The 12,947-nt window shown below is 41.1% G+C and overlaps 1 protein-coding gene across 4 annotated transcripts in view; it reads right to left on the bottom strand.

The window, feature by feature from the left end:
• The window catches only part of PTDSS1 (phosphatidylserine synthase 1), a 30,734-nt gene extending 17,798 nt beyond the window's left edge, over positions 1–12,936 (bottom strand). For 2 of the 4 annotated variants that reach the window (XM_017806444.1, XM_017806447.1), the window contains exons 1-5: positions 12,700–12,935; positions 7,478–7,569; positions 5,909–5,953; positions 3,606–3,730; positions 443–601 (exon numbers count right to left, since the gene is read on the bottom strand). In XM_017806444.1, coding sequence (XP_017661933.1) covers positions 443–601; positions 3,606–3,730; positions 5,909–5,953; positions 7,478–7,569; positions 12,700–12,878 — 600 coding nt within the window. In that variant the 5' untranslated portion in view covers positions 12,879–12,935. Of the gene's footprint in view, positions 1–442; positions 602–3,605; positions 3,731–5,908; positions 5,954–7,477; positions 7,570–9,226; positions 9,298–12,699 lie in introns of those variants that run through there. The other 2 variants (XM_017806445.1, XM_017806446.1) reach the window with 2 other exon arrangements.
• Positions 12,937–12,947: the final 11 nt, after the last annotated feature.

The following is a 12,947-nucleotide window of genomic DNA, read 5'->3' as shown; positions in this document are numbered from 1 at the left end:
TAATCCCCAATTGCATTTCACTTGTACATTATGCATGACTATACACAATGTGTAATCCTGTTGTATGTGGGGTAAGGGGATCACGACAGTAGACCACAGATATTGCAAAGTGAAAAAGGAGAACAGTTGCTCTGAATCAGGAAATACCTGAAGTAGCAAAAGTAGCATGATCTCCCTAACAGCAGAAAAATAAATTATGAATGGCACCAACAGGCTGGCCTAGATCTCCCTCCCATTCAAGCAATAATAAGCCACTTACCTAAAACCCAGCTTGCTGTTGTCTACTAATTCAATTGCATCAATTACTCAGCACCTGGTTTATAAGGCTTAAAATGTAAATCTATGCTGAGGACTAGAGAGTCATCCTTCTAGTAACGTCCACACTTCCCACAAGAACACATCTCATACATTTGCTTACAATTAAGACACAAGGATGGCCTACCTCAGTGAGCTCCCAGGTGATGCTGATAGTCCAGCAGAGCCCATAGCTGCGGATCAGCAAAGCCTTCATAGCCCAGCCCCAGAAATGTCCAAAAGCAAATATATCAAAGTGGCTAAGGATTCTTTCCCAGGTGATAACATGACAGTTCACTGCATACTCCTGTTATGAAAAAAAAAAAACCAAAAAAACCCAAACCCAACAAAAATACTCAATCAACACACAACTTCAGAAAAACTAGGATGAAGAAACATCTTTCTATTTAGTGCAACAAATCTGAAATTAAACGGGTATTAAAATAAGCATTATTTGTTTTCTTGTCCTTCTAAACTCTGCCAGAAAACTTCCAGTATTAAGACTCAGTGCCATCACAGTACAGCTCTAATTTAAAGGGAGATACAATAGATCCTGGTGCCTGAAGAAGCATATATTTCTTATGTGATAGAGAAACAGCAAGAACAGTAAAATCAATAACAATAAAACCAGCAACAACAAAACAATAAAACCCTTCTTTGGAGTCTTGATTTGAAATAACTCTCTTTCCCCATTTTGATGCTGTCTGGTATTCAGATGTGGCTCATCAGTGGCTAATCCTCACCAGTTTGTGATGTAATGTTACTTGTATCAGTGGTTACTTGAGTATCTTTTGTGTATTATTTTCCTCATGAAAGCAATTTTCCAGAACCCATTCATATTGAGGAAGTTCAGTCACAGGCCTGAATTGAAAAAATTAAAAAAAAAATCAAGGGGAGCTTGCAACTGTGTTGTCACAGATGAGTGACAGATTCCTTAAGAATATTAATTAATATTCTAGTCTCCAATAACAAAGGAAATAGGTTCTCTCAACATGTTGTACAGCAAGTGAAAGAAAACACTGCCCAACAAGAAATAAAATCTGTATGCCATCAGGAGGCTGCAGCTGTGGCATTCTGTTGTGTCACTGGGATTAACTATTCCTAACAGGAAACACACATTTAAAAACCTCTGGTCTCCAATCCTGCTAAAATATACATTGCCATCTGCAGGTGACAACATGGCACCACTCAACACCGTTAAACCAAGAATTCTCTTTCAGGCCAGAACTATTGCTAATCCCATACAAACAAATCCTGATCAAGCTAAAACGGAGATGTAGAGAAAGATTTGAATCCAGGCGACCACAAAGAGAAGAATGCACACTGTCACACAAATCCTTCTATCAGCAGGCAGTTAAATCTCACTATAAAACCCTTACTGCTGGTGCTCCCTGAAATGAAAGCACGGTATTGCTTCTGGTGCATGCCTATGCTGCTGGTCCTTCAGAGAAAGGTGCACCACCTGTTCTAAGGATGGCAAACCTGCAGCTTTAGTGCATGTACCCAAAAGAACTGAAATGGGCTCATTTGCCAGCAGGAGAAGCCTGAAGGGCACCACAGAAGGTACAGGTTCCTAGCTACACCATGATATCTATGACGAGTGAGCACAATGAGGTTACTCCAAAAGCAAGTTTTTTTCCAAGGCTTTTGCTTTTTTGCTTTTATTTGTACTGGGGCTTTTTTCCTCTCTATCTCATCTTTTCGGCTGCAGCTCTGCCAGCCACACAGCAAAATGTGTTGAACTTTCTTTTATACCAAAGTAATTTTGCCGGTTCTGTGCAAGCAACCAAGCTGCAACCTTCATTATAGTTGCACTTTAATTTGCTCCAACTTTAAGTGACAATATCAGGATTGCAAAGTAGCACAGAGTAAGTTTCCGCTGATTGCTACAGTTGGGGAATCTGCTGTACTGTGGTTCTGTGCCAGTAGTAATACTAGTCCTCCCGTGACTTGAATCTATTTCTAACTTAAATGACAGGAGAGCCAGGTGAACCTGACTTATCAACAGACTCCTCGTCTCAGCTCCATCTTGTTGCTCAGCAACATCACTAACACCCATGCTCAGGCTCCATTTAGCCATGTGTCCTCCCACCACCCTAGGAGCAAGCTGCCCATGTCATCACCACAGGTCTCCTGCAGAACCGAAAGTCACGGCCCTACTTCACGTGCTGGAGTTGCACAATCTGTACGGCTGATCAGCTGATCAGCAGTGCCTGAATTTTCCAGGTAAGGAGCCTGCCTATCACTATCAATTCATTAACGTAAGCTTACTGCATTGTAAATATTTCCACTCCTGATTATGTGTTACAGTTTGCAGCCACTGCTGATGAGGTGCTGTGCAGTGGTTGGCACATGCAGTAAATTGCTCTGTGCGAAAGACAACCAGAGTATTTCCTCACTCACGAGGCATGAACCCTATAAGACTATACAACAGGTGATCATGGTGGCCAGATGCCCAAACCCAAGGGCAAGGGAGCATGCTGGTCAGGTGGTGAGCAGTAATTTGATGGAATAGTGAGGAAGACAAGAGTGGCAACTCTTGCCTCCCCATGCAGTAATCCTCTTCTTCTTGGTGCCCAACTGCTCACACTGTCTTCTGCCTGCCTCCCAACGTAACTCACATACTTCTCCCAGGCCTCCTTTTCAAACCTCAGCTCCCTGTGCTAGTGTCCCCACCTGAGGGGGAATGTTCTCTGTAAGGAAAACTTTTCGCAAGCTGCTCAATAGGCAGAAGAACAAGCCTGGCTTTCCATGTCACTCCATACTAAGGTCTATGGAAGTAATTTCGCAATGGTAACAGCATCAGTGCTCAGCTGAGTGACTGGAAGGCAGCAGAATCCTGCAGTTGTTGTACCTGCATTTCCACATACTCTGTAGCATGCCAGTCATGTACTAACCTCAGAGCAACAAGGCAAGACCCAAGTTCTCTGAGTGCAGCATTGCAGCAGCAATGATCTGGGACACACACACCATAGAGGCTGCATTTAGGTACAACCTTGCTAAGTCTTTTTTCAGTATCCAGGCTCATATCTATTACTTAAAGGAATCCAAAGTCACTTCACTGTAAACACATATCCCATTTCAAATTGCACACTCATCTGAACAGCTGCATTAGAAAAAAAAAGCTTTTTTTCACATCAGTTAATTTCAATGTAAATAAACAGTAGGTGACACAAAGGGCTCGTTGACTCTGTCAAGTATAGGCACAAACTTGCATTGCTGATGCCAGCAAATTCAGATTTATCCCTTTCCACTCAGGTAAAATATGCCTGACGTAGCCAAAATGTACAATAAGTGCCATGGATACATACCATAATATCTGCTTCCCTTGTGGCATATCGAAGATTAGGATCCAGCCAGTACATCACTGCTTTTACCTGCTCAAAGTTAAGGAAGAGCACGAACACCAGGAACAGAAAATAGAGCACACTGAGACCTGCAAAAAGACTCAGCTTTAAAATCATGTTCACTCACAAACCTCCTTGGAACACAGAGAGTCCAAAAAGCTGCTTTCAAACTTGCTCTACATGTGCCCAGTTTGCACAGATGAGTTTCTATAAAGCAGCTACATGCAAAAAAGCTGAAGAGACAAGTCAGATCTCTGAGCACACAGCCCTTCATATCACCTCCTGGGAGAAGTGATACAATATATGCTCCACTGCATGAACCTAATCAAAACAAAATCAGTCTAATCAGTTTAGACACGTAGTACAAGTCTGTAATCAGGAAGCTCTTTAGTAAGAGATACATTAGGATCCACGATTGGATTAGCTCTGCCTCTTTGCTTTAAGTATTCTTGGTCTCAACTAATGCATGTCTAATGCCTATATGCAGATTTCAACACAAAGATCAATTTAATCATGCCATCTGGCAATTCTGAGCTGTGCTGGTAATAAAAAGTAATTATAAATATAAACTAATGCATGTTTGAGTTACTTTTGTGAGCTGGAAAATTCACTGCTTGAAGCTTTTAAAGATAAATATGATTATTTATTTTCTCACCATTATAAATTATTAAACACTTGCATTTGGGAGTACCAGTTCTCTCCTCTCAAAGCCTGAATATGGATTTTTTTTTTAAAAAGAAAAACTTGTTACAAGTTGAGTCCTGGTTACAGACCCGTGGGTAGATGAAGCTGTTGTTGGGAGCATATCTTTACAATATTCACAGGTTCACCAATATCCAAGAGCACATTTGGAAGAGGCATATAAACACTATTTCCGCAGTCTCGAACTTACTCGTATCCTGCAGCTTTGTCATGAAAGGCAGAAAGATTAATGCAAATAAACTTAGTATCTGCCATCCAAAATAAACTACAGCAATTCTAAAATGGTATTTTAAACTATAACCAGAACTCATGTGTTAATAATCCCCACTTTATGCTAGAAAGCAACTTTTGTTCAAGTACTCACAAACAGTCCTCTGCAGTCCCTCCTAAAAATACATCAGATAAACCAGTGTCACACTGCTGCAAGAAGCACAGCCTACAGGTGAGGGTGCATCTCGAAATGTGGAGGACATGCTACTCCTTCCTTTTACCTACTGAACAGGTCTGAGAACTGAAGCATGGCTAAATGAACCATGCCAGAAGAAGCAGAACTACACATGGAAAATGTTGCTCTTGGTTTTGTGTGCAGCCTTTTTCCAAAAGTACAAGGGCTCAAGCTCTGACAGCATCAACATTGAGAATGACCTTTTACTTTACATTTGCTGAAACCACAAATGAGCAGTAGGACCTGAGTTTCCCAAACTTCCAAGAAGCAGGATTCTTTAACGAGTACTATCTAGTTAGCAATACCCTCTCAATGTCAACAGATGACTAATCAGCTACTTTGAGAGGCTACTTATTTTTAGCTATATAAGGAGAGAGAAACATTCAGTATCCTTAAAAATAAACAGATCAGCTTTTAAATCAGATGTGCCTAATTCTCTGCACATATGCAGTCTAGGATATGCTCTGTGAACCATGAATTATTTAAAAATGAAACTCCTTACAGTTTTGCTGTGTAATTCAGGTATTTAAGGAGCAGGATTTCACTTTGTTAGTTCTGCAGTTAATAGAACTATCTTCCAAACTACGAACGCGACTGATATTTACAGGTACTTTTAATGAAATTATAAGTTAAGAATATGAATATATACGTTAAAATATTAATAAAGGTATGTTAAGCCATACAATGGCACGATTTAATAAGCATATAAAGTAAGAGCATATTTTGCCAATAATGAAAAGCAGCACCCTACTTGATTGGATTTAGAAGTCAGATAGTATATGCAGTAGCTATAAAAATGCCAAACCTTTCTGGGGTTGGAAGAGATGGCAGTAGGAAAGGTGTGGGGGAAGGAGATTAGGAAGCACAAACAAACAGGATTAAAACAGTATCAGAATGAATGATCTCTTTTTGATGATTCAGTTTACACCATCCTGACACGCAGTAATTACAATGACATTCCCAAACACAACTATGAATAGATTTTAAGCAACTGCTCAGATGCAGGAGAAGCTTCATAGAGGCTTGATGCACAATTATGTTTTGTGATAATTCCATTTTATCAGAAAATGGCAGATCCTGCAGAAGCAGTGAAAAAGTCAAAAACATATCTTAAACTTACCAAAAACCATCCTCCATATTGCAGGATGAGGACGTGTAAAGGGTCCTGTGGACAGTAAAACCAAAAGCTTATTAGAAGCCAGTCAATAAGAACCACAAAATTTATTTTTTAGTATATCTCATCTGAGGATTTGGTATGAGCACAGATCAGTTTTCCATCAAACTATGAAATACACCTGAAAGTTGGGGCAGCTATGTTAAAAAAAAAAGTAATAGCAGATTTTGGAGTGCAAAAAGGAGACTGCCAATTAGTAGCGTGTAGACAAAATTTTCCACTATTTTTATGGAGTTGTTTTCAAAACAGTAGAATGCTGTTTGTTCAGCAGACACCACATCTCAAGTGTCACCTGGGGATCTCCTGACCTGGTTTCTAGACTACAGGTCACACATAACTTGCTCCCAATTAAGTAAAAATATACCGATTTCTGCGTGTTACCAAAGATACATGGTGCTGAGCCTTCAGACCAACATGAAATGTTACCAAAGAGGCCTCCTGAAGCTTCCAAACTGAGTATCATAGATATCTGACAAGAAGTAAAATACCTATGCTCCTTACCAGTGTCCATATTCTTTACTTTAGAGCCAGTGATCAAACTGATTTATTAGATTAAAAACCTCTCAGTTAATAGGAAGAGCAGAGAAGGTAAGTCTGATGAAACTGGAAAAACTCTAAATCAGAAACGTACATTTAGGTAGTAAGAAGTGGCTGAAAAATATTTTCAGCACACACTGAGGACTGTTTACCACTGTATGCACAAAGCTCATTTTTCTCTGGCATTCAGTTTTTCAGAGAATACTTAGTGGAAAGTGTGGATTAAGGATTTTTAACATATGGAAAAAACACAGCCACCTCTGAAGTACAAAGCTGCCCTGACCACAATCGGTTTCTTCCTGAACGCTGCCAATCGTGAGATAGTTTAGACTTGACACAAGAATCGTGATTCTGCTGACAGCAATAATGAAAAATAATAATTAAAAAAACCAAAACCAAAAACATGCAAACCAGGTAGAAGCATTTCATCCACAGAATTCACACACAAACTTGTTTACCTTTTTGCACTTTCTGCTCCTCACACAACTACCAAAACTTTTGTCCAACTTAACCTTCTACTGAGCAACTGTGGTTTTGCATTTTAATATGACTTAGACCATTTCTTTCACTACCTTCTGGTAAGGTGCTGTATGTAAGGTGTTGTCTCTGAGAATTTTCAGAATTACACTTCTGTTAAAACACTGAGGCAGAGTCCTTTTAGACATTATTTAAGGGTCTGTTAGCATCATTACTCAGCAATCTGAGCTGCAACTGCACATCTGCAAATAGGACACCAGTTCTGAGAACCTGACTTCCCTGTTAAACACAGGCAAGCTATAAATAACACATTTTACTGTTATCTCTGCTCAGTATGACTGCAAAACATTTTTAGACTTAACATAAAGGAATTCAAAAGAGTAAAGAAAAAGTACACTGAAAATTGGTATTTAAATAAAAATCAAAATATAGTGGCAATAAGGAGAAATTCACATGTGAAAAAAAAAAAAGTGAAGTACAAACTGTGTAAACCTTACTCACCATTAGGAAAAGCTAGAACACTGATGATTAGAAAGAAGAAAATCACAGAGAGGATACCCCTCCAAATATTATCCTCTGGTACAGAATCATCCCTAAAGAGACAGACAACAGTGGTCAAGTACATTATGAGGATGAAGCCAGAAGGCTCTGAAGATATATTATTCAAATAAAGACTACATGGAAATTAAATATAAAAAATATGCATGCTGATTATATAACAGTTAAGATAGTAACTCCACTGAATGATTTTCACACTACACTTCTGGGTGTTCCTTTCTTACAAGAGAGTTAAATATTTAATCAACACATGCAAGCCATAAGCATTGTTAGAAGTTTATGTAGAAGCAATGACTAAATTTAACACAAGGTGAGAAAATCTTCCTGCTTTAATGTTCACAGAAACATCATCAAAAGTACTTTTACACAGCAAACAGACCTAAACTAAAATCTCTGGAAGCCTGGATGCAATTCCTAGGTTTCTCTCTGCTGTTTTGGTGGTACTCGCAACTCATTTCCCTTTGCTATTCCCAATGCCAAATGCCTGAGGTGAGTGCAGAGAGGGCAAAAACAATGACTATAATCAGCCTTTGGAAATAATGAATATACAGCTTAGAATCTGTAACAGAGACATAGCAAAACTTAATAGAGCCAAGGAAAAATATTAATTGCTTCTAGATCTGTTAAGCCAAAGCTCTGAACAAAATAGCTGGTATTATCTCTGCTACTGTCATATTACGGCCAGAGGACAGACTTAAGAATTCAGTTTGGAATGCCAAGGCAAACTTGACTAAGCTCTTCTTTTTTAGGTAGGTAGAATACAGTGTATAGCAGCAAGATTAACCCTCACCCAAGTCTTCTAACCAGCAGAAAGCTTCTGGGGTACTTCAGTAATACAAAGAGAAACAAACTTCAGACTATCATAGTACTAACAACTACCATTTCATAATGTATCATCCACTACAATTGAAGTTAAAGTTTTACTATCTGGGTAATTTTCATGTATTTAGGATTAGTTTATCTATTTAACTATATTCCTTTTTACTTATTCCCCACATGCTAATAAAAAATTCCCAGCAAACTTTAGAGGGACAAAGGTCTTCCTGGCAGATTATCTGTCAAATTTCTGGATGGTTCAGTAAAGAACCCATGACAGCATAAATGCTCTCCACATTAGATATTTGCTGTGGTAGAAAATATTTCTCACTTAGCCAAATTATTTCTCTTTTGCTCAAAACTGAACCTTAAGAGCTCCAGAGCAGGTTTTCATCACTGTGAGGCATTTAAGCACTGTGTCAGGCAGGCAAAATACATTAAACATGAATGGTTTCTCTGCAGGCCTTTGGGGCTCCCCACAGCATTTTTTTTTTTTTAAATCAGCTGAGTCCAGATTTACCAGTCATTTTCGAGCAGCCATGCTGCACAGGATGGCACTTTACACCAGCTATAAACCCCAGGTTCCAGAGCTTAACTGTGGCTCCCCTGGCAATCCCAAGAGCCTCATGCCATCCAGTGCACTTCCTAGCCAGCGTCTCAGGCTCTGATGGCTCAGACAGCAAAACCATATTCCTCTTTTAACGCAGGCAAACAACACATACAAATGTGCTGTCATGGCTGCCACCAAGAGGATGAATATTTATTTTTTAAGAGAGAACAAATAATGAGAGTCACATAACATCAATTCATCATGGCCAAGAAAGAAGTGACACTGTGATCGCATCACTTAATTGTTGCACAGCTGAGATGACTCACCTTTGCGTATCAGGATTCGGAGTACTACTCAGCTTCAGGAAAGCTGTCCAAGTCATATTGGCACTACCCCCAAAATCACCAAAGATGTTGTATGCAGTGTTAAACTGTGTTTCATTCCAAGTGGGTGGCAAAGGCATTTCATTTTGGCTTGCAGATACATTTCAAAAGGGACAGACATCCAATCTCCTTGCCAGAAGCAGGTAAGAACAGGTGAGAGCAAGAAACTCACTGCTGTGCACTAGTTAGTATAGTGTTTGCCCGAAAAAACTATTTTGAGGAATGCCAAAAGGAAAGACACAATTACGACGAGTTGCAATCAGGAAAATGTGCTAAATCATCTCCTCATTCAGCCCCATAAATGTTGAAGCTGATTTTGAAATATAAGCATTCATGCAGTAAAAACAAGGTTTCTAATGCTTGTGTGGGAGGACAGATGAGAATTCTCTCAATTTTAACCCACTTTATCATGGTATATTTCAATTCTGTGACTTTTTAGAGAAGAAGTAATAAAAAATAAAGCACATAATCTTTCTCTCTCTCCTGGTCTTCTTGAGAGCACTACATTACACTTGCACATTACAAAAACGTCAACTAATAAGTTATTACATCATAAAGAAAAAGGAAAAAAAAAGAATATTCAACGGAGTTAAAAATAGCTACAACACTAAATTTGGACTGGGGGCGGAGGTGGGGGAGAAATCTTCCATAAACTCAAGCAAATCTAAATGTACAATAATCCAGTTTAATCAATTCCATTAAATAAGGTACATGAAAGACAACAGCCCTACATCCTCATAGGTCTTACTCCTGCTTCCACAAACCCTTGAAACTTCATGGGAGCAGCTACTAATCTGTCACCTTTCTCAGTCCTATTGTTGTATCCCACAAAATATCCCCTCCAGCACTCACCTGCCCTCCTGCTGGTTGCCTCTGGGCTCAGAGAAGGCCACATCACTCTCTCTAGGGTAGAGGAGGACAGGGAAGGCTACAGCCACTCCATGCCTCTGCTCCAAGGTGCAGAGTAGAAGCAGGGGAGCCTGTGTCTGGCTCATTCAGCAGGAAATAACCAAGGCAGCTGCAGCCATTGTCAGAACTACTAGAAGGATGTGCTTTAAAGAACAGAACACCCTCTATTCCCCACTTTGTTCAAGTGCAATGAAACACACATTTCTTTTCCTAAATTATTATTATTATTGCTACCTGAAAATTACTGCTATCTGAAGTTCAGCTTCACCCTTATCTGTCAGCTCAAAGACAGTATCAGCTGCTCTCAGTGATCCTAAGGGAAACTCCACATTATGGCTTAGTATATACAAGGGAAAAGCATTTTTCAAGTTTCTCTGACACAAAAGAAGTACAGAAGTGACAAGAAAGACTTTAAGGGAAGCGGAATTTCCTCTCATGAAGTTCCTGAAAAAACAAATTTTACTTAACAACATCAGTAGGAATTTATCATAGAAAATCCCCTGCTTAATAAATTGACCAGGAGAGCTACGGAACAACTGACAGCACAGGAGAAGCAAAGAATCACTTGTGACACCTTAGTGGGAAGTCTACAGTGCCTTGCATTCAGGAGGTGGAAAAATGAACACAGTCACTGGAGACTCAAGGCAATAAGCTGATGGAAGCAGAACGACCAGACCTAGGAGCACACGCTGTAGGCACGTAAGGAAATATCTCCCCTCCCCCAGTTTCTCAAAGACTGGATACAATTTGGGTACTGTCCCAAATAAGGCATGGAGGCAGCACTCTGATTTAGGAAACTCCTACAATAGTTGGAATCAGCAAAAGGGGGATAAGGGAGAAAACAAAATCTGAGTAGCTTCCACAACCTGAGAAGAGGAGAAACAGAGAAGACATAAAGAGAAATCAACTGGCATTTAAACACAGGAAGTGAGGCAGAGAGAAACAGAGGGAAGCAAATGAAACCGAAGAAGCTGGAGTTAGAAAGCTAACAAAACAAATGGAATGAAGAGCTAGCAGTACTCTTGAAAAAATGCAACATCCCAGAAGCAAAGCAGTATTATTTGGGACTAGAAAACACCATAGTTCTGAAATCGCTCTTGACTCATCCTCTGCTTGAAAGAATTGGCAAAATTCCTTCCCCAAAGGTGAGCCATTGGTTCCATTAATCCTTCAGAATTATGTCTTGATGAGAATATCTTATTAACTCACAAGTTTGACCTAAATTGGCCCTTTGGAAGGAAAAGTGATCTGGTGAGGGGAGACAGGACAAGAGGAGCACTTGTAGCAAGGTCTGTAATTAAACATGGTAGCAAAGCACAGAAACATGTCTCTGATTTAGAAGTTAAGAAGGGATCCAAGTAGAACAAGAGATGTGTTCAAAAATATCTTCCTTGGGGCTATGCATAAGATGAAACAAGAAAAGGCACTCCTCAGACCATTTGCAGTTACTCTATTTTACATTTCCTTATGCTTCTGTCTCAGCTCAAGCCAGGCTTCACCATTATTTCCACAGCTAATAAAAACTATACATTTGGATTCTTAGAATGAAATATAAGATTATACACTGAACTGTACATGAGGCCTAGGGATAAATCCTGATTTTCTTACATCTAATGGTAAGTTTAAGCAACAAGGCCACTGAAGTCCACAATTGTGTGCACACAACGCCACAAAAGTTTAAATGAGCCCCAAACATGATGCACTACTCAGTCAAAATCTCCCAGGGATCACTGTTTCCCTATAGACTGCACAATTTACTCTAAAGGAGGATTGTGCAATCCTCTTCACAACCCCATTCAGTAGGAGGCAATAACAAGTATGTACAACTTAGAAGAACATGCAAGATACTCATCAGACTGCACTGCTATACCCTTTGCTTTCAGACAAGGCTCCTGAAAAAGACTGTGTCCATTCCTAGCAGTATTGCCATGAATGACTGCAGGGGCGATGCCCACAGAGCTTTCCCTGTAGTGTGGAAAGGATGTGGCTAATCCTATCGGTGCCAGGGCCTAAGCCGACCTGTGACTGGCCACAGACAGTGCTGTGTAGAAATGATGCTACACAACACTCCCGTCTACTGCACGCTTGTAGATCATCTGCTTGAGTGATGTCACTGCTGGGCCACTTGATAGCCCAGTAAAAGCCATTTTTGGCAACTACTTGAAATGCATTTTAGTAAAGACTTCAACAGAGAGCCTCGAAACTATCATCAAGTTCCCAGGAACTGCAGTGGGGAGGACAGCAGCTCTGGGAAGGAGGAGAGGATGCCCGCTCTCCAAACATGGGCCTCCCGCGCACGGGGCTCCGGCACACCCGGCCCAGGACCGCCCGGAGGGAACGGCCCGGCTCTGGCCCTGCCGACAGCCTGGCCCCGGCAGGGACCGCGCTGCCCGTGCCCGGCCTGGGGCCGGGCACGGACCCTCCCCATCCCTGACCTGGGAATCCCCTTCGGCTGGGAGCCGGCAGCACCGGGGGCGGGGAGGGGGATCGTCGTGGCGGCAGCGCACCTGGTGAAGGCGAAGGCCATGAGGCTGAGGATGGTGAAGCTGAGGAGGGTGATGGTGTGCGGCCGGTAGAAGAACTCAAGCGTGATGTCCTCCACCTGCTGCTCGTTGATCATGCGGAAGTGCAGGCGGTAGTTCACGTCGTTCTTGCTCAGGGTCCGGCTCCCCACGCACGACGCCATCTCGCCCCCTCTTCTCCCCTCGTCTCAGCGCAGCTCGGGTTCTCCCGGGGCGGGGCAGGGCAGGGCGGC

The sequence above is a fragment of the Lepidothrix coronata genome, unplaced genomic scaffold (genome assembly GCF_001604755.1).
Source record: "Lepidothrix coronata isolate B3197 unplaced genomic scaffold, Lepidothrix_coronata-1.0 Scaffold15, whole genome shotgun sequence".
Taxonomy (NCBI): domain Eukaryota; kingdom Metazoa; phylum Chordata; class Aves; order Passeriformes; family Pipridae; genus Lepidothrix; species Lepidothrix coronata.
This window is presented reverse-complemented; position numbering and strand designations above follow the sequence as displayed.